A 24,922-nucleotide genomic window follows, 5' to 3' on the forward strand; every position below is an offset into this window, starting at 1 on the left:
TAAATCATTGCACATGGCAGGACATTTTTTTGTATGAAACAGGCCATATAAATGAACTAATAAATGCATTCACAAATGCATACTGAGGCCACATTAACTACTTTCTATCTGTTAAAGGTCGGCTTTGAGATAACATACATCACAAGTTTGTCTTCATGATTTCTGACCATCTTGGGAAAGAGTGTGGTCATGTTCAAAGCCACGATAATAGAAGGGGAGTTAGGACACTGCTTGTGCGGTGGCAGGAGTGATATTTCTCATTTTCAAAATGGGGGAACAGTATAGTATCACACTTATCGGTTTTCTTGTGAAAGATTATTCAAGTGTGCGGGAAAGGAGGCTCTGGTAGGTCGAACCTGAAAATGATCATGGAACATCGTACAGGTTCTTTACTCATACATGGTTGATAGGGGGGTCATGGTGCTAGTCCAGTCTACATTTCAACGGATTCTTTTCACCAAAGCAGCGAGAAACAGAGGAAGACAGGTGGAAGATTGCAATAGCCTAATGAAATAGTCAACCATTGTTATTTATTGGGTTATTCATAAATCCTTCAAAAGCCAGGGAGAATGCAGCTGAAGAGAGGGAAATATTAAAGTTCTCTGTTTCTCTTATTTGATTTATTAATGAGTTATATTGAGGGATAAAGAGAGCATTTGTCTAATAGATTGCAATCGGTGCAGCTCTACTTTGACCACAAGCTTTAGGTAATGACCAAATAATACGATTTCTAGATACAAGTAGCCAAAATGAGTTTCCTCCGCAGGGACGCTGGGCTCAATCTAGAGATAAGGTCTAAGCTCGAGCATCGGGAGGGAGCTCTGAGAAGAGCTGCTATACTCCTCTGCATTGAACGTTGCCAGTTGAGGTGGTTAGGCATCTGAACAGGATGCCTTCTTTGCTATTGCCTTGGGAGATCTCAGGGCACTTGGAAGAGTCCCTGAGGTAGTAATCCCAGAGCTTGTTGGAGAGATGGTATATCCCATCTGGCTGAGGAATGCCTGAGGATACCCAATGAGGAGCTTGAGAAGTTTGCTTGGGAGAGGGAAGTGTGGGGTAACTTCCTTAACCTGGTGCTGACCTTGGGCAAATAAGCGGAAGAAAATATATAAATGGTTGGATGGAAAGAAGTATGCCTTTGGATCATTTAGAATAGTGTCCTTAAGATCTTGTTCGTGTGGATACACTGTGGCAGGAGTTACTTCTCATTTGCTGTGTCTGTGAATTGTTGCTGATTGGTCACAGCAGGACACAGCTGAAGGTTGATTACTTAAACAAATACAATTTGCTCTTAATCATCCCTATCAAGTGATGTTTACACTACTGGGCATCTTTTAAATATCTGGAAAATTAAATTAAATGCGACTCTTGCTACTACATTTAATTTGCCAAGCACTGCTGCCACAGTTATCACAAGGTTAAATTGGCAACTCAGTGTGAAACGTTTTGGTCCTGCAGAGCCACCTGCTGTCTGTGAGTCAGCAGCTCCACTCCAGCTCGTCAGGTTAACTCATCTGCCTCTTTAAACAGCTACTTTAAGATGACGAATTAGTGCCAGCTGGACACAGCGAAGAGGTACTACAGAAAATATGTCATGCTAATTTAAGTGGGATTTCCAAACATGTTTCACCAAACCACAAATTCTTAAGAACACAGCACATTTGATGTGAATAAGACTTTCAGATTTCCCGAGTATTGTCTCTCCATTACTGAACATTTGAGCTAAATCTGAAGTGTAACATGTAATGAAGAGTTTAGTACAAATGTACACACACGCTGGTGTCTTCTGTGTTTGTGTCTGCTTCCCCCTGCTGGTAGAATCAGGTCATTTCAGGTTATAAAGTCAAGTTGATCGCCTTCCTCACTTTAGACAAACTGCTTACATTATAATGTCTAAATACAGTCCTCTCTGCAGATTAGGATGGATCATGTCATCTCACTGGGTGTATTCATAGTTAATGAGTTATATAAAGTGTTGTTTACTGTAGAGTAAGTCATCTTTAGAGGACTGAGCCATGTTTAGTTTGAGAAGTGACTTTGTAGTAAATTAAGCCTTCAGTTGTCTGGGGATGAGTGTGTGTCTTAATGGAGGCAATTAATCAAGTGCTGAACTGCGCACGCACACACACACACACACACACACACACACACACACACACACACACGCACACACACACACACACACAGGGTCATACAGTAGAAGGAGAGTTTATCATTGTTACAGTTGGCTCAGGTCAGACTCTGTTGTCGAGGCTCTGTTTTCTGAGAGTGAAGGACACAATGACTGTGGGGGAGAGGAGAGAAGGGGGGATGAGGGAAGGGTCAGGATAAGAGAGGGAGATGCCCCAGGGAGTCGAGAGACAGGGGGATAAAAAGAACGAGATAGAGAAAGGCAGGTGAGTGCTGATCTCACTGTAGGAGGAGCAGGATGGATAGGACGTTTAACAGAAGGAAGCATATTGTTAGAACTTGCACATAGTCTAAACTTAAAAGTGTAGAGTAAGTTGGTATAACGCTTACATTAAAAACCTGAAAGGAGTATAGGAATTAAAGGTTAGTGGAAAGAAAGAAAGAAGGACTTTAAAATGGAAAAAGAGCCACAGAGTGAGAACAGCTTACACACTATAGCCATTATTCTGCTGTGCTGTGGGGCCGTCAAAATGCTACACCTATTAGGAGTCATCACTGTGGATGGTGAGTCAGTGAGTATTAAACTTCTACCATCCTCATGATTAGCTAACAGAAGTAGCATAGTATTGAGGAGTTGTGTTACCACTGCTGAAAAGCAATCTACACTGATTTGTCATGTAAGAGCAATATATGGAAGAAATGGACTGCCATTCATTGAAAATCATTGCTTTTCAATGACAAAACATTGCTAAATGTATAATATTTTGTCTTTGATCATAATATTTTTATTCACCTTTTGAGGAAAAAAGGAAGGTTTGCTATAACTGATTCTGATTCTAGTTTTTGTGTCGTACTTAAGTCAATCACTTTTGTTTTATATGCATAAATACACATTGGCTTTAAAGAGCTTTTAAATCTGTTTTAGAACTAATGTGCACTCTGTTTAGACAAGATCTGAAAATCGTAATAATGGTGGACGTACTAGACTCTAAAAAAACACCCATGCTAAGTCTTGAGGTGTAGCTACTTAGAGATGGGACGTTCTGTGCGGTGGTAGTTATTGATAAAAGCGCTGTGTGAGTCTGTGACTGAGCCGTTGAGGTTTTAAGCAGACAATAGAATTGCAGCGAAACATTTTCAGAGAAGTGCCTAATCTTCAAATCTATGGTGCACATATCAACCAACCATACTGTGCGGTCAAAACCAACTAACTATGTGCTGGTGTGAAGGTTTTTTTAGCTGTCTTTTTTTCCCACTTCTACAGAGTATTGGTTGTAATACACAACACCCTGAACTGTAAATGCAATATATAGAATATGTGCCATATACTGTAAAATATACCTGAAGAATACAGGGACAATAGATATGAAGCATCTATGTGTGTGTGTGTGTGTGTGTGTGTGTGTGTGTGTGTGTGTGTGTGTGTGTGTGTGTGTGTGTGTGTGTGTGTGTGTGTGTGTGTGTGTGTGTGTGTGTGTGTATGAAGTAGATCTAAAAACAATGTCTGCAAAACAACTCAACAGCAGTTCTACAGAGTCATCATCTAATTATGCTCCCATTATGTAAGAATTAGCGGCCACAGTGTAATGAGCTCTTGCTGGGTAGCATAAAATGTTATTTTATTTTATCCTGACTAATTTTAAATGTAAAATTACTTTTATTTTGTATTGCAATATAATCACATCCTGCAGTATCTGCAGTGCCACATTTTGGTGATGAGTTTAGTTCAGTTTAACTGGATGCAACATCATTAAACAATTAAAAAGAAGTTTGCTCTTGTGGCTGCACTTCTACGCAGTTATGAAACTGGGTTGCCTTTGATAGCACAGTTTAAATGCTGACCTTAACTCACTGAGAGAACAGAACTGAAGAGGTGTCGGTGTAATGAAGCTTTGCGAAGCACTAATGGTCTGGTCACACCAAAATAAATGTTTCTATTTCAAGACTGGTAATGTTTCAAAATCTGTGTTGCCAAGGACAGTGTGAACGCTGCCCTCTGTGACACTTCGTTGTAACAGAAGAGAAGCTCAGAAAAAGACTACAGCAGACTCTGACTGTATCACTGTTTTTTAAACTACTGTCTGTTTCAATTCACTGCTCAAAGTTTGGAGAGAGCAGGTGAACATCGGCCACTGACAGTTCTGTTAAACCATAATGACTATGCTTGAAAAAAGAAGGAGGACATCTACATGGCGCTTTGGGGGTAAAAACAGCTTTTAAAAATGATATAATGATAGGTTTTCACCGGCATCACTTTTTACTGACACATCAGTGAGTGTATGCACATGAAACTGCCATAGAAAGATATACAATGAAGCAGGAGAAGATGATAACTGCAGGTCTTTCTATAACTTATAAACTGGACAGGTTAAGATGGGTCAGTGATGAACAATCAGACATAAATCTGAAATGATATTCATTTAATGTACCATATTATTACTTAACAACCAATAACTTTTTCTTCCTCTTTTTTCTTGTATTTGCATTTTACTACTGCACATTATGACCTTCTATCATATTCTGAGTTTTTATTACAATTCTATTAAATTATGCACACTTATAACAGTATGCATAATTATGATACTGAAGATTGCTTTAGGCAGTGTGTGCTCGCTCGAGCAAAAGAGAGAGAGTCTAAGATGGAGAGAGGGTAGGTGTCTTTTATGCTGTTACATTCACCTAACGGCACTATGAGACTGTCCGTGTGTGTGTGTGTGTGTGTGTGTGTGTGTGTGTGTGTGTGTGTGTGTGTGTGTGTGTGTGTGTGTGTGTTGTCTCAGAGGCAGTGGTTTGTCCTATGTACCCTCCCCTCCAGCGAGGAGAGTAATGAGTTGTTAATCAAAGGGGCCGGTGAGAGGAGGATCATTGAGCTGTTAGACTGACCTCTACCTCTCATCCTCTCCTCTCCTTCCCTTTTAGAAACGTTTTAAATAGATTAAATAGACAACATTGCAAACTTGAGATGCACATTTTTTTTTCATACTTCCTATATTTACGATTTCTCACTCACTTGTTATGTGTTCTTGTTGTTTTGTGTGTTTTCCTTTAGACAAAGCTGATGATGACTTGGAGGTGACCATGGTGTGCCATCGGCCGGAGGGCCTTGACAAGTTAGAAGCTCAAACTAACTTCAGCAAAAGAGAGCTCCAAGTGCTCTATCGGGGCTTCAAGAATGTAAGAGACTCTGAAGATACACTTTAATGATCCACATACATACATACAGTGAAGAACAAGTGTCCATGTCTGGGTCAGGAGATTGCTCTCCTTTGTTCTACAGTGTGTAGAAGCTATTTAATGTCTATATGTTCTCAGGGGATTTGCACACTTACACATGAGCCAGATGTGAAAATATTTTGGCTTTTCTCTTCTGAGCAAGCACATGAAGAGAATAGCTTAAAAAGAATCATTTACAAACAGAGAAATCTGAATTCTGCTTGAAATGCAGTCGTTTATGGGAAAAGCAGTCTACTGAATTGCTATAAACTTTTGTCAAAGTTCATGCTGTTCATCTTCTTATAACATGAAGATGCTGTTAGATATAAGTCCAGACAAATAGAAAGAGTACAAATACAATCTCTGGCAGAGAGTCATCACCTGCCATCTTAAAATCGACCACCTGTCTGAAAACAGTGACTAAATGGTGATTAATTGGACTCTTTATAAAGTTATAACCAAACACTTACTTACTCATTTTTCGCATGAATCAAGTGGTTATATTAGTTATCTGTTATAAGTGGGAAGTTAGATGGACTAAATTCAGCATCTGAACAAAGCCTTGAACAAAGCCATGTTCAAATTTGACTCAACAGTGACACCCTTTTAAGAAGGTCTGAATTTTCTACTGCAGTTTATTGTCATTGGGTTGATGATTGTGCTTCATACAAAAAGGATAACACTAAATTATGTGATTTGAAATGTATCAACTTTAATTTTCCACATGACTCTATCCTGCTTCCCCCCTTCTGTATCTGTCCACCTCTATTCTGCCTGAAGTCAGTATCTGCAGTTCAATCCTCCTACCTGCTCACCATCCCTATCTTTCTATCTCCTTCTCTCTTTCCAGGAGTGTCCCAGTGGCATTGTTAACGAGGAAACCTTCAAGCAAATATACTCACAGTTCTTCCCACATGGAGGTACAGAGAGATAGTTTGTTTTACTCTGTGTTTCTATACGGGGTTCTGCCTCCTTACTGTTTCTACTCAAGGTGTTAACAAATGTTTTCTTCTTCTCCTGCAGATGCCAGCACCTACGCACATTTCCTGTTCAATGCATTTGACTCAGCACATACCGGCTCCATAAAGTTTGAGGTGTGCTGGATTCACACATTTCAGTTTTTTAAAATTTTTAAAAAAAATTTAAAGTTACTTATTAGATAACGTCCTCTTCCATTTTGTTTCCCTCGGTCAGGACTTTGTAACAGCTCTCTCCATCCTGCTGAGGGGAACCATCACTGAGAAGCTACAGTGGACCTTCAACCTTTACGACATCAACAGAGATGGATACATCAACAAAGAGGTGGGGGTTTGTTTCTGCCGTCGTCGGTGTATGTTTAAACCGCCGCACGTCTTCAAATGATGATGTACTTCTGTTCTGTTTGACAGGAGATGACGGACATCGTCAGAGCCATTTACGACATGATGGGGAAGTTCACTTACCCCGTCTTGAAAACTGATGCACCCAAACAGCATGTGGATGCCTTCTTTCGGGTAATAGTATCTGAGTCCTTAATTGATGTCAAATAAACAATGAAACGAGCAATGAAAATCATGAATTACCAGACCTAATGTATCAGTCAAAAATCATGATTTACATTTCAGCAAAATAAAAAATTTGAATGTTTTTTTTTTTTTAGCAATTTCAAGAGTGAAACAAGTGCTAGTTTAGTTATGAAAACAAACTAAACTTCCTGTAACATATGAAAAATAGAAATAAATCACAGTGACTATAGCTAAGGTGATCTTTGAGAAGTGCTGAATAACCACGGCAAAGAGTGCTGAGCAACAAATAAGTTACCAAAATGACTGATGTTTGGTTTGTTTTTCTCTTCGATCATTACCTTATTATTTTTCCTCACTATCCTCGAGACTTATGACTTGACAGTATGGTGTTGCTCTTCACAGAAAATGGACAAAAACAGAGACGGCGTGGTCACTCTTGATGAATTCATCCTTTCTTGTCAAGAGGTATTCATTTATTTTCTTCCTAGGGCCGTTTTTTAGCTTTACACCACTAAAAGACAGAACATGTGCCAAATATAAAATGAATGATAGCTTAATTGGTAAAATTGGTAACAACTGTGATTTTCCTGCAGTAAAAGCTGTGTGTATGTAACTAATGTTTCACAAACCTCTTCTTAGGCTCTTTGCTAACGATCCTCCTTTGCAAGCCCCTCTATACTAGCTATTAATTAAAGTGTTTGCCAGCTTTTATATAAATGTGGAGAGAGGACGCTAACATTTCCACAGGCTTTTACTGCCCCCTTGTGGCCAGTAAACTGAATTAAATGATGTTTGGAGGAACCCTTTCAGCCTTTTAATGTTCTTTGCACAGGATGAAAACATCATGAGGTCCCTACAGCTCTTTGAAAATGTCATCTAGAAGTGTGGACGCTGCGAGAGATAAGAGCACAACAGAACAAAGACGGAGAGGAAGAAGAGTCAAACAAGTGAGAAAAAACAAAGATATCGGCGGTCAGTGCGGGAAAGTTGCCTCAGAAGCTTCATGGGAGACTTCCTTCTGTAACCAAACCATGGAGACAAACCATCACTGGTTTTGGAGAAGTCCTTCAGACTTAAACTCTTCGTTTGATCTTGTCTCTGTCTCTATTTTTTTTGTTGCTGTTTGCCCAATGACAGACACTTTGAACATTGTGTAAATACTGATTCTCTTTAAAATAATTTTCTGAAACATGTAAATTAAACCAGACTATCAGGCTGGAGAGGAATTCCTTGAAGCAGCTTAGCAGGAATGTCAAATAAATGTAACCATGGGGCTTAAATATCAGCTTTTTTCATCTTGAATTTCTGTGTCAATAAAACAGTGTGGGCAATATTGTGAAGCATGCAGGGCAGAGGCCTGAGGAATGTTTACTGTACAGTATGTGTGCCGTACAAATACCCTGTTGCAGTTCACTCTTTCTAAGTACATACATTTTGGGAAGCAAAGGTCCGAGTGGAGACGTCTTGTGTGTCTTTAGATCCATGTGATTCAGCCACAGTCCTGTGAAGATTTGCAGAGCTGAATATGTCCTGAATATGTCCTCCTTGTGACAGTCTACGTCTCTTGACAGCTTGCAACAGTCTTCAATGTTCCTCTTGTGTGTGTCTGCGTGTGTGTGTGTGTGTGTGTGTGTGTGTGTGTGTGTGTACGTGTGTGTTAGAGTGGTTTTTGTCAGTGTTTTAATGTATAACAACCCAACTTCAGATATTTAATGTGGTGTTTGTGGATTTTTCTCGCTCTATAAAGCATTTGTGTCTGTCTATCTTTCTGTCAAATTAAACCTAACTGTAATGATTTTATGTGACACTTTTTATGAAATAAAGAGTTCATTTAAAGGTTTCCAGGCGTAAAAAAAGCAGACAAATGCAGGGACGTGCGTGTGTGTGTGTGTGTGTGTGTGTGTGTGTGTGTGTGTGTGTGTGTGTGTGTGTGTGTGTGTGTGTGTGTGTGTGTGTGTGTGTGTGTGTGTGTGTGTGTGTGTGTGTGTGTGTGTGTGTGTGTGTTGTCCTTATGTAAAGTGTCTGTCAGCCTGAATAATGTTTAAGTCATTTTATGAGCATGTTGCTTCATCTTGTGGACGCTGCTATCTGTCAGTTTGAGATGACCAAGTATCTGAGAGGAGAGTTTCTTCGTCAGTTCTGTCTGTTGGAAAATATTGACTGAGAGCAACCAACGTTTCACTGTGAGGGAGAGACAGCGGAGCGGGGCTAAAGGAGGAGGGAGTGTAAGGGGAAGACAGATGACGAGAGAGACCTTTCACTGATTCTGGAGGAATGGAAGCCATGTTTCAAACGAGAACTATTGTGTTGAGGATTGAGCAGGACAAAACACAGATTTATAGATGATTTACTGTCATGCCCACTCACTGTGCTACCAATAGTGTGATAGAACTCCGGCTCATATCAAATGTACCCAGACATAGACAGACAGGAAGATAAACAGACAGCTTAAAACTGTCCGAATAAAATCATGTGCGTTGTAGAATACAAAATCATTATATTCATCAATAAACTTTTCAAGAAACTAAATTGATTCATGTCTGGTATTATTATTTACCATGTTAAATCATAACCTTTTCTTTTTCACAGATTGTAACTATGGTGTATGAAGACCTTACAATAATTTTAAAGTGCAACATAAAGAGGAAGAACAAAAAGGGTCACATGAACGGTTTATACTGTTATTTACACATTTACAGTGAAAGTACAAAATCAGTTGTACAGTCGTGCCTGCATCCCAGAGGACTAGGCCCACAAATAAAGCATGATAATGTGCATATGAAAAAACGTCACCACCATCACTGAACATGCATCACTCTCTTTATTACCCAACTTACAGCCGCTTTCATATTTTTGCACTTCTCTCTCCTACCATCGTCGCATCTATTTTCCCCATTTATTGCCGCACACTGAAGAATTCCCTCATATGTTAACATTTTAGGCACCAAATTTCTCAGGCTTAGTTTGTGCAACACACCTGTGCATGTGTACAGGTGATTGTAGCTGGAGAGAGCACATTTATAAATTAGATTTAAAAAAAAAAAGGATTTAAGCACCAGAATATTCAAAATGAGTCCAAACAAGCATTTTGTGAAGCCTTATGATAAAACAGAAGAGAAGATTGATTTAAAACACATTTCTTGACCTAGGTCATATAGTAAAGGTGTGTCAGGCCTTGTCTCAATCTAGCTGGTGTTCTGCCCTTAAAAGAGCATCTCATGGTTACTATAACAAAATCTGGTGGGCTGCATTGAGTGGAAAAAACACTCACAAGCCATTTAGTCACGTAATGTCCCACTGTAAAGAAGGAATGTTTTCTTCATGTGTTTTAGGTAAATGTAAATATGCTTTTTATTCTAATAAATAGAATAAGAACAAGCATACGAGTACAGTAACAGGGTGACGAGAAATTCTAAGGACAAAGTCGTGTTTCCTTTTTCGGTGTGAAAAAGTCTCGTAGTTTTTGTGGATGGAAGAAATCTTCCAAAAAAAAGTCTGTGCTTGAAGACAGGCACCACTTACCCTCATACTAGGTTATTTTCCTCAGATGGATGGGGCTGCTTCCTTTGTTTTTCCGCCCATTGCATGGGTCAAAGTTAGTCCTGCTGTCCTCAAGTGGGCCTAATTGAATGGATTTACCCTCCCAGCGATAATAGATGCTGATTATTGATTACAGCGTAGTGCCTTGGCTCTATTCCCTCTCCTCAGCCCAGGGCTGGAGGTTCTGCAGGGCGTACAAGGAGGAGTTATGGGCGCAAAGTGGGTCCGACACCGCTGATTCGCTGAGGGACTTCTGGAGGGCGGACTGCTGCAGCTGCAGGATGAGCCGATTGGCCTGTTGGCGCTCCGCCTCGCGCTCCTCGGCTGTCTGTCTCCTAAAAGAAGACAGGAGATAAGATTAAAAAAAACATCATGGACGTTCATTTATGTTCAAAGGTAGAGTTGTGCAGAATAAAAGACAAAAAATAAAACAACGAATTAAATAAATACAAATAAAACAATAGGCCGCAAAATAACAACAGTTGTAGTTTCTTTGAATTAGAATAAGCCATGAGCGATGCATAACACATTTTTTTAACGTGACATTTATCATAGAGAATAGGGCAAATCTGTGTCTTCGTGTTTTGGTAAGAATAAGTAAAAAACAAACAACTTCATTTTTGGTGGGCTATTTTAAGGAATTATTTATAATTTGTATTTAATACATCCTAACATAAGAACGAAATGAGAAAAAGAAGAATACAATTTAAAGTTATTTTGAAAGTTTTGCCCCTAAGTGTTTAGCTTATTTTGTTTCCGTGTCATTGGGGTCACGTAATCGGAAAAAGCGCGTGGGGTTCACCTGAGCAAAGTTATGTCTGAAACAGGTGAAACGGGACTTGGGAAAAGAGAAGAACTCCCGGGTGTCCACGGGTGAACTGTGATGAAACTCGGATACAAGTGAAAGTCAAGACAACTAACGCCCAATGTGGACTTTCCTACCGACCTCCACTTGGTTCTCCGGTTCTGGAACCAGGTTTTGACCTGCGCGTCCGTCATCTTCAGACTCTTCGCCAGGGCTGCCCGCTCGGCGCTGGCCAGGTATTTCTGTCTGTGGAAACGTTTTTCCAGCTCACAGATCTGAACCCTCGAGAAGGACGTCCGGGGCTTTTTCCGTTTGGGGGGAGTCCGGTTCTGGTACGGATGTCCTATCCGCCGCGTGACTGCAAACGGCACCAGAGCCGCTACGAGAAACGGAGAAGAGACACACCGGGTAAGTGGAAGACTACGATTTTACACCACACCAAACAGAATAATTCACTCCCCACTCTGTATGGAAATTCAAGGCCATAGATCACAGATATCTGCCCTGTTTGACAACAATTCCCTATTTCGACTGTGTACACCACGTGAGAGAGACGAGAGAGGAAATTTATTGTGAAAGATGAGTCTGGCCAAAGTAGGCTATGGGAAACAATGCAGGTATGAAAAAAGAAGAACTCAATCCTACTTTATTCTGGATTGAAAGACTACTTAACAGACCGGCCCATTGGTCTATTTAGGCTTTTCTACAGGACACACATTTTCTCCTAAAGGCAGCTAATCTTTAAAACGTGTGTGAAAAATAAATCCATGCCTGATATTTCTTTCTTTGTTAAATACAAAGAAAATAAACGCTTTTATTTTAGTATTGTCTTTAGATGTTTTTAGTATAACGTTTGTGTTTTTTAATGTGGTCTATATGTTACAGTGCAAACTTTAAAAAAAATCTCTTTATTTTTTTTATTTTGCCTTTAAATAACATTTGGCCTAAGTAAGTTGTCATAAAGCATTAATTTCATGCCGTTGTATTTTATTTATTTGAAACAAAGCACAGTCTGACGGGCTTTTTTATTCATCTGCAGCCATAATGTAGAAATGATATATTCAACTATTTTAACACGATTGAGTTCAGTAAAAAGAGAAACAATTGGTGTTTAATAATATTGATAATAATATCTAAAAGAAACATTCAGCAATATAAAAAAAACACACACTTATTCTAATTTAAATCCTGCTTCATTTAGGCTAAGACTTTTAAGTGAGCCACATTCCTGATAGTTGTAAATAGCTTTCACAGATACCGGTCACATGATGTTTAACATTTTAAACATTATAAAATATTAACGAGGGACAACTTGATGGTTAAACAGCTGGCCCACCTGATATTCTGTCCTTGGCGAACCTGTTTCCAATCCAGGGGAAACACAGTCCTCCGAACCCAGGGACAGCACCCTGGACGGGGGCAGGGGGTCCCGGGGCTGTCATGGGTCTGTGGGCCGGGACTCGAATTACTCCCCGGCTACCCAGACCCCTGCTCTCCCCGTATGAACCGGCAGCCTCTGCCGGGGGAATTATACCGGAGAGCGAGATGGAGAGCGCAGTGTAGGAGGGCGCGCTGGCCCCTGTCGGGCTTCCTAGACTGTAATAACCGTCCCCGCTCCCTAAATCGGACCCACTTTGTCTTCCAGCCGTGCGCCCGTTTTCTGGCTCTGTACCGGCTCCCAGGATCTGGTCGATGCCGAAGCTGATGGGCTCATGATGGGCCGGTTTGGGTGGAGGGCTCGGCGCGCTTGGTGCTTGCTCCATCCTCGTCGCTCTGTCGCAGAAAGGATGAAAAAAAATAACTAAAGGAGAGGTTTTCAGGTGGATGCACAGCAGGGTCAAACTGCACCTAAATACGCCGCCAGTCGTGCCTCCATCGCTGTTCGGTTGTGTTCCCAGAATCCAGCGCGTCCTCGTTGTGTCTTCGTTGTGTCTTACAGGCCTCCTTCAGAGGACTGGCTCCTCTCTACAGGCTCTGTGAAGTTTGATTTGCGTTTGGAGAGATGTGACGCTCTGTCCTCCTCTCAGCGCGTCAAAACGCTCCGTCTGGCTGCTCCGTCCTCCTCCATCCTTCTCCACCTTTCATTGGCTGGCACCTCAATGACTGATTGAATGTTAATGGGGGTAGGCCCGCGATTTGGCACGATTACAAAGATTTCCCATAACCACTACGGCCGTCAGATTGTTATGTTTAAATGGCAAGATATGGCAGCTTCATGCCATGTGCCAGAGTCAGTATCTAATGTAGTCGTCCTTTAATCAATGATGGAGTGAAAGTAAGGAGGATGCGACAACTCCATAACATTTCAACTGCATGTAAATCGCTCCATTGATTACCGAAGTTCAATGTTGTTTTCCGCCTCTTCGTTAAAGAACGTCACATTTTGTATCGTCACAGCTGCTTGTCAGTCACCCGTCAGTGTTTCGTTCATCCCGAGTAATCTATATGTGGACGGGTTTATAAGTTTAGACAACAATCATTTAAAAAAAAAAAAAAAAAAAAAAAAAAACTTCACACAGGATCCGATGAATTGATGCTTCCTTTGCCCACGTTTCACGAAATAGACAATAAATGCGCATCATCTGTTGCTTTATGTGTCACCTTTTTATTTACACACGTGTATTTTCCGGGAATAATTATACATGTTGAAAGCTTTAAGAGAAGTAGACTTTATATCCAGGAGAGCATTAGCTCATACGGACATTTTCTAAACCCAAGAACAAAAGGAATAAGCAACAGTTTACATGTGTGTTTCTTTGAATACAAATCCTTCACATCGTCCTTGCATTTAAAATGTGGTGTTATTAAATTCCCTTGACCGTATTATGGTGTTTTATGGTCGACTTCCATGTATGATTTTATGCTCAAATTTTTAGTAAAATGTTTTTCTAACTATCGTATTGCGTCAAAAGTAGCTCTTAATGTTACAGCTAAATTGCAGATAAGTCAAATTCTTGTTGTTTTGTGTTCGTTACCGGGTTATAGAAACAGTGTTATTACGATCACCACAAACATAAAGCATTATATAATGAGGGGTTACTAAAAAAAAAAAAAAAAAAAAAAAAAAAAAATGTGTTAAAACAAGGGTCTTCATTTACCCGTGCGTAATTACGCACATAGAACCCATCGCGCCTCTCTTTAAAGTAAAAGGACAGCAGCCTGATGGAACATTGGCAGTGAATCACCAGCACCCATTGCGCGTGGAAAATCACTACTTGGCCTTATTTGTTCCTGGTAGCCAGCCCCACATTAAATGACCTGACAGGGGAAGGCCATGGGCTACTCTAGATAAAGTGTCCGGACTGTGGAAGCCGCTAACCGCTCAGATTCAATGTAACAGGCGCCCAAAGTGACCGGATAATCACATTTCCACTAACTTGTCTCAGGGACAGACAAATGCGCGTGGGCTTCAGTTGCGGCAGGTGGCTTTTTAAGCGATCACATTACAGTACTTTAACAAACTAATGGCCAACATATTCATTTAGTGACAATGGGGTCTATATTTGTAGGCTTTTTAACGATCTGCTCAACCTGTTCACTTATCATCATTTGATGGACATGAACTTTAATATTTAAAAACTATTATTTATTTGTGATATCGCTGTCTTGATGGCCTATTGTATTGTATGCAGATTTTTGAGCTATATTATGGCCCTTCCATTTATGTGTTGCACTAAAAATCTATTACTTGGAAAAAATGCAGCCTGAATTATTACACCATCTTTATTTAACGGAATATACAATTGTAAAATAAAAAGCAATTAATTTGATTGTTTTTTATGAAGTGATAAACTACAAGATTAAATTGGAATGCAAACAAGCATCGGTAGATATATATATATTTTTTTAAAAAGCAGCTCGTCATCTCGTCTTTCACAATAAAGGCTTAAAAAGCAATATGATATGGGACAAGGCCCGAGGTGTTTGTTTGGCAATATGGACAGACTCTGAGTGTTGGCCGCGTCACCCCGCCATATGTGAACTCACCGGTGGCTTTTGATGGGGAAGAATTGGTCTGTAATAGCTGTCAGCTTTTGGGAACATTTTTATGTTTCTCTTCAGGACATTTGCAAAATAAAATTCCCTAAACCCCCCCCCCCTCCCCCAAGTAAATAGGTACTTGAAATATCACAAAAACATTATAATATAAATAAAAGTTCACACTCATTGGTTAAGCCAGGAGTTTGATGAAAGTTAATAATTCTTGCGTCCGTCCTCACTCCTCCAGTGAAGGCAGTTCCTTCAGCCTGCACGGAGCAGACGGGGTCCCACTGGTTGCAGATGTTGGGTGTTAGTAATCCGGTGTAATCCAATGATTATGAGCGATTATGACACATTAGCTCTGACCTACCGGGATACCACCGTGACTCCGGTTAATCTAAAACGCACATGGAGAAAACCCCCAGTCACCCTCCTGCCAGCTTTTCTGAATTTATTGATTGTCTGCAGACAGACTCGGATCATTTCATTGCTTCGTGATTACAGCAGAAAGGGTACAAATAATTGATAGCATTAGTCCACTCAAAAAAAACCACACACACCCCATTCTAAAAAGCAGGCTTTGGGTGATCTCGTTTGGGCCAAAATATTTAGACGGTGTTTCGAAAAAAGCCTGCAGCTCGCAAGAACAATTAAAGTGTGCATCAATCCTCTTTTTTCCACAGGCAAAATAAATGCTGACACCCTGATTCCAAAGTCCAAAAAGAAAAGACAACAAAAGAGTGAAAGAGTGCGATTTGTTTGAGAAATTACCACTTGATCTGCATAATCGGGGGTCTGGGCTGCAGCTCGGTACCCGGGGGCTGCGTTTTTATTGCGCGTCTCTTCACCGTTATCAATTTCAGCAGCGCGCCTGACTTTTTAAAAGGGGGACGAGGCCGGCTGCCTCTGAATAATGAATGACACGCTTTTATATTGTCGCTAAAGTGCCCGTGATGTTACAATATGAAAAGGCAGCGGTAAGTAATAGTGCATTTAAAGGGGATGTAGTGTATTATTATGATGTAAAAGAGAAGCAGAGAGGCGGTGCAGAGAGGGAGATGAGTGGAGAGAGAGATTGTTTTATTACAATAAGAGGAGATGAGTTTGCCTCGCAGCGAAATGGGGACCAGTTAATGAAACTTTACCGCAGCTAACGATTTCCCCTCCCTCGCTCTAAAAACCGCCCTTATGAAATATTTAAACTATTTAATATAGGTAGTATTAAGCTGAAAGACACTGGCATCGGCCATCTGACAACATTTACAAGGCTGTGGATTCTTTAAAGTTGGCTAAACAAAGCTTTACGGCCTGCTATCCCTCAACCCCACATACAACAGGGCTCATGCCCTAAATCACCCTCACATTGAGCGCAATATAGTCTAATGTGTTTTACTGTTGGGAGACTTGATTTGGTCTAATTTAAACTTCTCTCAACACCATGCTGTGCGTCTTCTCTACGCACAGATAGAGCAGTTTACAGGCTCATCCTATCAATGTAAACCTGTCGTATCTATAATAGGAGGGATAGCCTATAGTATTAGCACAGTCTGAGTGTGTGTGTGTGTGTGTGTGGGGATAGAGTTTCATATTGACATGCTCAGTGGGATTGTTGGATGAGAAGAGAGGAATGGGATCCCCCATCAGGGAGTAGGTCAGGGCCATCATCATCCCAGGGCTGTCACTGGACCGCAGCACCATGAACTGTGGACACGATTTATTTACTAGACATTAAAAGCAGATAAACCAGCTAAAATGTATTTTCCAAATGTCACTTTTCTGACTTTGCATGCGGTAAAAAGTTTTGATGGCCAAAATGAAAGCTGTCATGCAAGTTTTTAAATGTGTTAACAGCTAATTATAAAAAAAATGTTGTGGTGGATTATTTGATATATTCAGATGGCAACCAGTAGAAAGACTCCCAGTGGGATTTATCCTGCGGGTAAAAAGCCTGTCACTGATTTGTATACAAGTATCAGGATGCACTTAACCACCTAAAGATGCCCTGATATGGTCAGCATTTGTTTCAATGAACATTGCATTCTTGTTAAACTCGAGACAAAATATGCTGTGTGTGTGTGTGTGTGTGTGTGTGTGTGTGTGTGTGTGTGTGTGTGTGTGTGTGTGTGTGTATGTTGGTGTAAGGGTGGACCTTGTAAGCCTGCCTGATGGTTGAATGCATGGCTGCTCCTTCACGCTGGTTAAAAGTCGAGGGGGGGGGGAGGGAGGGAATGGAGGAAGAGAGTGAGAGAGGGAAGTAAGTAACCGCATAGACGTGAATTAAAGGGGTGGACGGAGAGCAGAGAGAAAAAACGGGATGGATGGATGGCTTTGATTGGGATGTGAGAGAAAGAGTTAAAGCATTAATGGGGATCATTTGGGGTTGATGATAATTGAACACATGCCTTTAGTTTGGACAAGAGGATTCCCATTGCATTATCTTATCTTTAAAAGTGCACGCTTTTTCTTTGTTGGGTTAATCTCTGTCTTATCTCTTTTTAGAGTTAAGTAAATGTATCAGTTTCTGTGGAGACTTTTTAAGAGGCTTTCAGAGGGACCTGTCATGGAAAAAATAATGACTGATGTAATTAATTAGTGAGTGTGTTTGTTGTTTCATTAATGACTTATGACTGATTTATGTGTGTGTGCCAGTGTGGGTTTGTGTTTAAGAGCAGCTGAGTGCTCCTGAACGCCCCTGGTCGTGCTGCTAATGTGTTAATTCATTACGTCTTGTAGCCAGTTGCATTGTGTCAGAGCTGTGTTTCTAGTCTCTCCCTGTCTGTGTCCTCTCCGCTTCATAAAAGCCGATTATCCGGCATGTCGCCGCCGCTCCACCCATTCTCTCCTGCCTCTTGACCTCCTCACCCATCCTGTTGCCTGCCCGCAGGGCGCTCAGGCAGGGGAGGGAGGGGAGGGAGGGACAGAGAGACCAGCTGCCACCAGCCATAGTGCTGTGGAGCCTGGCAGAGGGAGCTACTCCAGCCCCCTGCTTTGCTGGGCCTTCTGGCCCCTCAGGGTTGAGGGTTGGAGGGGGAGGAGGAGGGGGGGTGACCAGCCAGCTTCTTGCCACCAGCCCCACCTGTCTAGCCCCAGGCGCAGGAGTGTGACCGATTCGACACACGTGCAGATATTCAAAGCCACATATGCATTTTAGGACTGGATGACCCCAAATATGTCAATTTGACATTATACTTTTATTGGATCTCACTTTCTTTTAAACATTTTCAGAAGTTGCAAATTCGTTCATCCCATAGAAATCAATAAAACTGAAAAAAACCCCAAACATTTATTTGTCCAAACTTACATGCACTACCCCATATTCAGATGATGCTCCAGTCTGCACAGTACCACACAATTTAATTATGAGCACAGAATGAGTATGCACATTTGAATCATGGAACAACATGATTATTGCAAAATACGGGGAAAACAGGTTTATGTAATATCACTATGCATTCACATTTGCATAAAAAAAACATTTGACCTAGCAGATCAGGTCCTGGATACATGGACCATTCATTCAAACTATTGTAGCACAAGCTAGTACTCTAGCAAGGTTAGCTAGCACTAAAGATGTGGACAATTGAGACATGTTTAGATAAAGGAGTCACTTCTGATTTTGATGCAAATTGCATATAGGAGAGAAAATGGGCGACAAGAACTAACTGTGTAAAACATGCTGAACAGAAGGAAGACACTGGAACTGTAAATTATGGTTAGTATGCTAATTTCAACATTCATTCATTCTAAACTTGTATGGGCATCGCATTACTGAACAATGTTATTGCACATATAGATTTCCCTCATGTACAAGCCTACTCTTCCTCTACTCTACACTCTTTAAGTCTTCCTGAATACACATGAATGCACACACTCACTACAAAGTACACTACACCCCTCCTCACGCCCACACCACAGATACACCGAGGCACTTTGCTGTGAGGCGTGAAAGAGCGAGAGCTAAGTGAGGCCACTCCACAGCGCTATTCTCTATATTGATTTCCCATTATCAGAGCACAGTCCCTGTGGAGTCATTAGTGCCGGGATCAAACAGACAGACAGAGAAGGAGACTAATACCAGTCACTTACACCAGCACCGGGAGCTCACCTTACCTCCCCGAGGGTAGGAAGGCCAGAGAGGAGGAGAGGAAACGAGGAAGGGTGGGTAGGCGGGGGGGGGCTGATAGTGGACGGACGAGTGCAACGGGCTAACAGATGGAGAAGGCAATGTGTGGAGAAAAAGAGGAAGAGGAGAGAGGTGGGGTTTCACAGTGGAACGTTCACGGGCAAATGGTAGACGCTCTTTGATCACTTTATTTGGCAGCTTTGTTTGGGCGGTTGTTGCGGAAACGTCTCCCTTTGCTCTCTTTTTGTTTTTTTTCTTCTAGCTAAGCAGTTTCACCATCCCTTTTAAAAAAAAAATAAATGTCTGCCCTTTAGTTATTGCTTAAGTTTTTCATGTTTTCCACTTGATGCATAACTTTTCTCTTTGTCCAACGTTGTAGAAACGCAGCCAATAACGCTCCTCGCCCTCCTATCTGTCAATAATTTTATGGTAAAGATGCGATGATGAATGGTTTTCATGTAGCCGGCAGCTGTCCCCACACCTCAGAGACAAAGAGAGAGGGATAGGGAGAGAGAGAGAGAGAGAATATAAAATGTGAGATGCTCATTTTGGTCCCTTCTTTCATAATTTCTGTGGATATATTTATTCTCTATGGATTCAAGGGGAGCAATGAATTCATAGTTTGAATCAACACCATCCATCTTATTCACTTCTGCCTGCCAGTGAGCCCTGGAAGTGCTGGTCAGGCTTTTACTACACACACAAACACACACATTGAGACTGACACACACACTCAGCTCAGATGGGGGTGACCCTGGCCTGACCCCCCTGCTGACCCCCAATCTGTTCCCCAACCTCACACCATGAGAGACCGGGGCACACCGGGACAGACGGGGACACACACACGCTCAAAGACACGTACGCACAAATGAGCATATCGCACAATGTGTGATGTGATGGATATCTCCTTAGACAGTACCATGTGTGTGGGCAGTGTGCATGGGGACACAGAGTGTGTCTAAGTGTGTGTGGTGCCGTACCCTCTGCCCCCTCCCACTGGTGTTAATTGATTCTTGGTGCGCTATGCTGATTGGTGTGAGGACCCCTAGAGGCGGGCCCAGTCTCCACCTATGCCCCCTCCCCATTCGTGTAGCACCTTTCACACTTCTGCACACAAACACACCAAAAAGCTATACAGTGCATGGTATGTGTGTCTATATGTAGAGATGTCCGAATGTCCCTGAACTCATCTCACAGTAGCACATGTGTAGAGTTTACATCCTCTTGTGAGAAAACACACACACACACACACACACACACACACACACACACACACACACACATCTTTCAGGGGATTTTCACACCCCAGTAAAGAGGAAGCTGGCTAGCTGACATGAGCAGATTGTGGATCATATGAGACGATCCACAAAAAATCTGAGTCTTAGAGGAGATTCATGAACAATGTAGGTGGGCAAAGGTGTGTGTGTGTGTGTTTGTTTGTGTGTGTATGTGTGTGTGTGTGTGTGAGAGAGAGAGAGAGAGAGCCAGAAAGACAGTAAGAGAGATGAATCTCTGGTTATTAATTTCCAGCCGCGGCCCCTGGGTGAGATGTTAATATAGGGCTGATTGTGACTAATTTCTTATTAATTGCCATCAGCGATTACACAGTGGCCAGTAATGGGGCTAATTTGTTGAAATGAATTTGTTTTTTCAGAGGCATTTTAATTGCTGCAGGTGGGCAGCATCCTGTGCACGCTGTCGCTTTTGTTTTTCAGCTGGAAACTTTTGAAGTGTGATGCTGTTTGTTTCACTAGTATTAGTAATTTAATATAGATTAAAGTACATTAGTATAAAAGTGTAGTATGTATACTATACACAGCGTGTGTGTATGCATGTATGATATTTGGGTTTCTGCCTCCTGTCTGTAGACATACACCCACACATATCTTTGCAGAACCATTGTAAATCTCATGATATCTTATTCATCAGGTTTATATATCTTCTCCAGGATATCTCTACACGTTCATGATCATTACAGCGGGGACGCAGGGACATTTAAGTTGTTGCCTTTGTTTGTTGAATGTTTATAGCTTCCGTTAGCACAGCCTCAACGACCACTGAGGAACCAGTAGATACAAAATCCAAATCCCCCTATAAAAGAGGAGATGCCCTCTGGGCAGCCATAGCTCATAGTTGGCCTGATTTAGTGGCAGCCAGGAATCCGGGCTTGAATAAAGACAGAGAGAGCGAGGGCAGAATGGGAGAGAGAAAGAGAGAGGGAGAAAAAGATAGCTCCCCGTGTGATAAATAGCCCCAGCTCTCTCTATTGCATTAGCCGTCCGGGCCGATAGATTGCGAGCCCAATAGACCCAGACGTATGCGATTGGTTTCTCATATAAAAGTTGCATATTAAATTCCTTCACAGGACTGTGCCCCCCAAGCATGAAGGAGGGAAGGAAGAAATGGGAGTGAAAAAGCAGAAAGTGGAGAAAGGAATGGAAGAGAAAAAGGCTTTTTATGAGGGAAGGCAGAGAGAGTTGGGGAAGCCGCAGAAGAAAAAGAAGGGGGGAAGATAATAGCAGGAGAAAAGTAGCTTGATGGTGGAAAAGACAAATGGTGATGTCATGCATTTAATAGGTCCGTGGATATTGGGCGATGAGTGCGACCGTACGTCCATTTAATCAGTATTGCTTCACAATGAAGATTTCTCTCTGGTTTGAGCTCGCTCCCCCCTTCCCCTGTTCTCAGCCGCTCTCCACATGCTAACGACCTCTCTAATTGTTTCCAAGCTCATTAAGATGCTGATGTTTTAATAGTAATTAATCCGTCATTTGCCTACATGCAAAGACGGGCCACTGAGGTTTGTTCATTGCTGTTTCAATACACTGATAATGCAGTAGCCCAGTCAAAGGAGACAATATCCTGCTAATTTAGCTCATCACTGTTAATTGGTTGTTAAGTGCCTTTAATTACCAGGCAGGCTCTGGGATTTGGGTCGGCAGAAAGAGGGGGATCGCACTCATTGTCCCTGCCGCTTGTAATGGATCTAGTGTGAACTTTGGAAACTGGAATAAATGACCAAAGAGTGGAAAGAGTCGTGCATTGACCCTGCCTATTTTCTTGCTCCGACACTTCCTCTCCCATTTCCTTTCCTCCTTCCCCTTCCTTTCCTCCGTCCTCCTGTCCCGTCCTCCATCTCTGTCTCACTCCCCTATCTCTTCCTCCATGATATTATTAACTCATTAAGTTTTTTTCATTATTTTTAATAAAAGATGAGTTATGGCTTTAGCCTCACTGTGGCAGCACCCCCCCCCCCCCCCCCACACACACACACACCTCCTCCTCCTCCTACACCTCCTTCCTCTTCTCTCTCTTCCACTTTAACCATTTGTTCCCTCCCTCCTTCTCCTTCCCCACATTTTCTCCCTCCTTCTTGGCCATATTGTGCCTCCTCTGATACATTTGACCCTTGAACTGCAGTTTCTGACCTCGGTGTTGCTGGTTACAACCTTCTGTCCATCCTCTTTGCATTTGCCACAGATACTCACATCTATCAATCATCTCTCCTTCTCATAGCACTGAGCAGTCTTTAGATGGCATTCATAAGATTTATGATGCATGATCCTCTCCTGTGTGTGTGTGTGTGTGAGATAGAGAGAGAGACAGAATAGAGTGAAGAATAAAAAGAGAAAAGATGGAGAGACAAAGGCAGATAGAGAGAGAAGAGGAGAGGGTTTTGTCGATGACACAGTTGAATAATGACAATATCTATGATTGATAGCTCATACTGAGTAGGTCGAGTGTGTGTACTGGGTTTGAGAGTGTGTGTGTATGTGAAAGAAGTGGGAGTCTATATGTCTGTTTTTCCCTCACATTAATCTGATGTTAAAGAAGCAATGATGAATGGTTTTCATGTAGTTGGAGCTGTCAATGGTCAACCTGAAAAAGAGCACGGAGAGAGAGGGATAAAGGTAGCAAGTGACCAGAATTACCAAGGGACGCATGGTGTTTATGTGGGAAAAAGAGGGACTCCAGGAGATGAAAGCGTAATAAATATCTTTCAGTTAGAGAGGACAGATAAAACCCAGTTATTAACCACTCTGCTTTCAGCCATAAAAAGCCTAACTGAAATATTTACAGCATATGCTTGTCTATTTCTTAACACCATGAGTCATTTTTTTGAAGAAAGGCTTTTTAAATACATGTAAATTGAATACTTGGGTTTGTTGCTATAAATACAGTACACATGAATAGTTTTTCACTGTTATTATTCCTCATAAAGGAGTGATCTCTTCTTATATCTGTTCACTATAGCTAACACATTTCCAGTCATGCAAAAAGTCCTTGCAGCATTCAGAGGGACCTGAAAAGAATTCCTCAGCAGTCTATGGAGCCAGAGTTAATATCAGTATGTATCTTTAAAAGTTAGTCTTTTTTTGTCTATTCTTTTTTGTTTCCATTCATTTTTTCTCTTGCTGGAGGGAATATCTTGCTGCTTGCATGTTTGTAATTTTCCAAACATTGCACTAAAACTACTGGCCAAAGTTGTGGTCACATTACCATTTTGTTCAACAAAGTTTCTCCTTATGCAGCCTGAAAAGAATGATTGATTGATTTCATTGCTCTAAGCAGGACAACAGCAGAACAACATACTGTAGATAACAAAAAGGACACAAGGTTTGGGAGCAACACTACAGTTTCTTGTTGCTGGTTGTATGATAATGTATGACTGTGTGTATACTGTATATACTGTTACCAGCCACTTTATGAGGGATGACTGTTTCACTGCCTTTTGAGGTAAACAATGCAGCAACAATGGCAGCAACTCGGTAAATGCAGTACTCTTGACAAAAATGCTTTGTTGGTGGCCAAAGGAGTATTACCAGAGTCACTGAAACTATTAAAATGATAATGATAACTCCAATAACTGCTCGGTAGTAACTAAAATAACCACTCATTACACTGAAGGTGCAGCATGAAGATCTAAACTGAACGATCTGAACGCAAAATTACAGGCACCATGATGAATGTTTAACATGAGTGTAACCACAACTGCACCTAAGCTGCTTATGACTTACAAAAGAGTTGAATAGACATCAAAGTGTGTAGTTGTTAAAGGAAAACAGTTAGCTGCCTGAAAGATTTTGAGTTAGTGATGGACCTGAGAGTCAGAAAAGAGCTCATATGACGACAGAAACTTGCTGCAAGTGAACAAAAACAGGCTGGAGGAAGCAAAAACAACTACTTTGAAAGCAAATGTGATGAAAAATAAATGTAAACAATTAGAAAACAAATGCAACAAAAAAAGCTGCAATGAAAGTTTTCCCAATGAAAGACCTGTACTGTATAGGAGCATTTACTTCAATAACAAGGTCTTTTTCTTGTAAGGCTTGGCTTTACTGGGGATCTTCTGCTTGGGCTCCTGGGATGGGAAAATCAACTGCATAGAACTTGGACGTAGTCTCAGGGTTGTCTTACATTGGTGTCTGAATTTGAAGCCCTGTTGCTGTATTGGGATCCTGTCATGAAGTAACTTTCAGTCAACCTGCCTCAACTACCCCTTTAGCAACAGGCAGAAAGGTGCAATGGAGGCAACTATTTGGCCTCCTGGCTTTAATGTGCTTGAATATCATTCAGAAAATGCACCAAATTATGCATAACTGTTATCCTTAATATAAACAAAAC

At 41.4% G+C, this 24,922-nt stretch overlaps 3 protein-coding genes across 4 annotated transcripts in view; 1 reads left to right on the forward strand and 2 right to left on the reverse strand.

The window, feature by feature from the left end:
• The window catches only part of LOC132981918 (Kv channel-interacting protein 1-like), a 36,873-nt gene extending 27,494 nt beyond the window's left edge, over positions 1 to 9,379 (forward strand). For both annotated transcript variants that reach the window (XM_061048049.1, XM_061048051.1), the window contains exons 2-8: positions 5,180 to 5,304; positions 6,194 to 6,263; positions 6,367 to 6,437; positions 6,538 to 6,645; positions 6,732 to 6,836; positions 7,251 to 7,313; positions 7,681 to 9,379. In XM_061048049.1, the coding sequence (XP_060904032.1) occupies positions 5,180 to 5,304; positions 6,194 to 6,263; positions 6,367 to 6,437; positions 6,538 to 6,645; positions 6,732 to 6,836; positions 7,251 to 7,313; positions 7,681 to 7,728 (590 nt within the window). In that variant the 3' untranslated portion in view covers positions 7,729 to 9,379. The remainder of the gene's footprint in view (positions 1 to 5,179; positions 5,305 to 6,193; positions 6,264 to 6,366; positions 6,438 to 6,537; positions 6,646 to 6,731; positions 6,837 to 7,250; positions 7,314 to 7,680) is intronic.
• Positions 1 to 21,663, reverse strand: part of selenoh (selenoprotein H) — a 291,866-nt gene extending 270,203 nt beyond the window's left edge. The window contains exon 1 of the mRNA XM_061048065.1: positions 21,659 to 21,663. The gene's annotated coding sequence lies outside the window, so the exon portion shown is untranslated. The remainder of the gene's footprint in view (positions 1 to 21,658) is intronic.
• Positions 9,509 to 13,343, reverse strand: LOC132981917 (T-cell leukemia homeobox protein 3-like). The gene is made up of 3 exons (XM_061048048.1): positions 12,530 to 13,343; positions 11,335 to 11,572; positions 9,509 to 10,723 (listed from the first exon to the last, which is right to left on the reverse strand). The coding sequence occupies exons 1-3, from the start codon at positions 12,954 to 12,956 to the stop codon at positions 10,540 to 10,542; spliced, it is 849 nt and encodes a 282-aa protein (XP_060904031.1). The 5' UTR covers positions 12,957 to 13,343; the 3' UTR covers positions 9,509 to 10,539.
• Positions 21,664 to 24,922: the final 3,259 nt, after the last annotated feature.

This window comes from Labrus mixtus, chromosome 10, assembly GCF_963584025.1.
Source record: "Labrus mixtus chromosome 10, fLabMix1.1, whole genome shotgun sequence".
Taxonomy (NCBI): domain Eukaryota; kingdom Metazoa; phylum Chordata; class Actinopteri; order Labriformes; family Labridae; genus Labrus; species Labrus mixtus.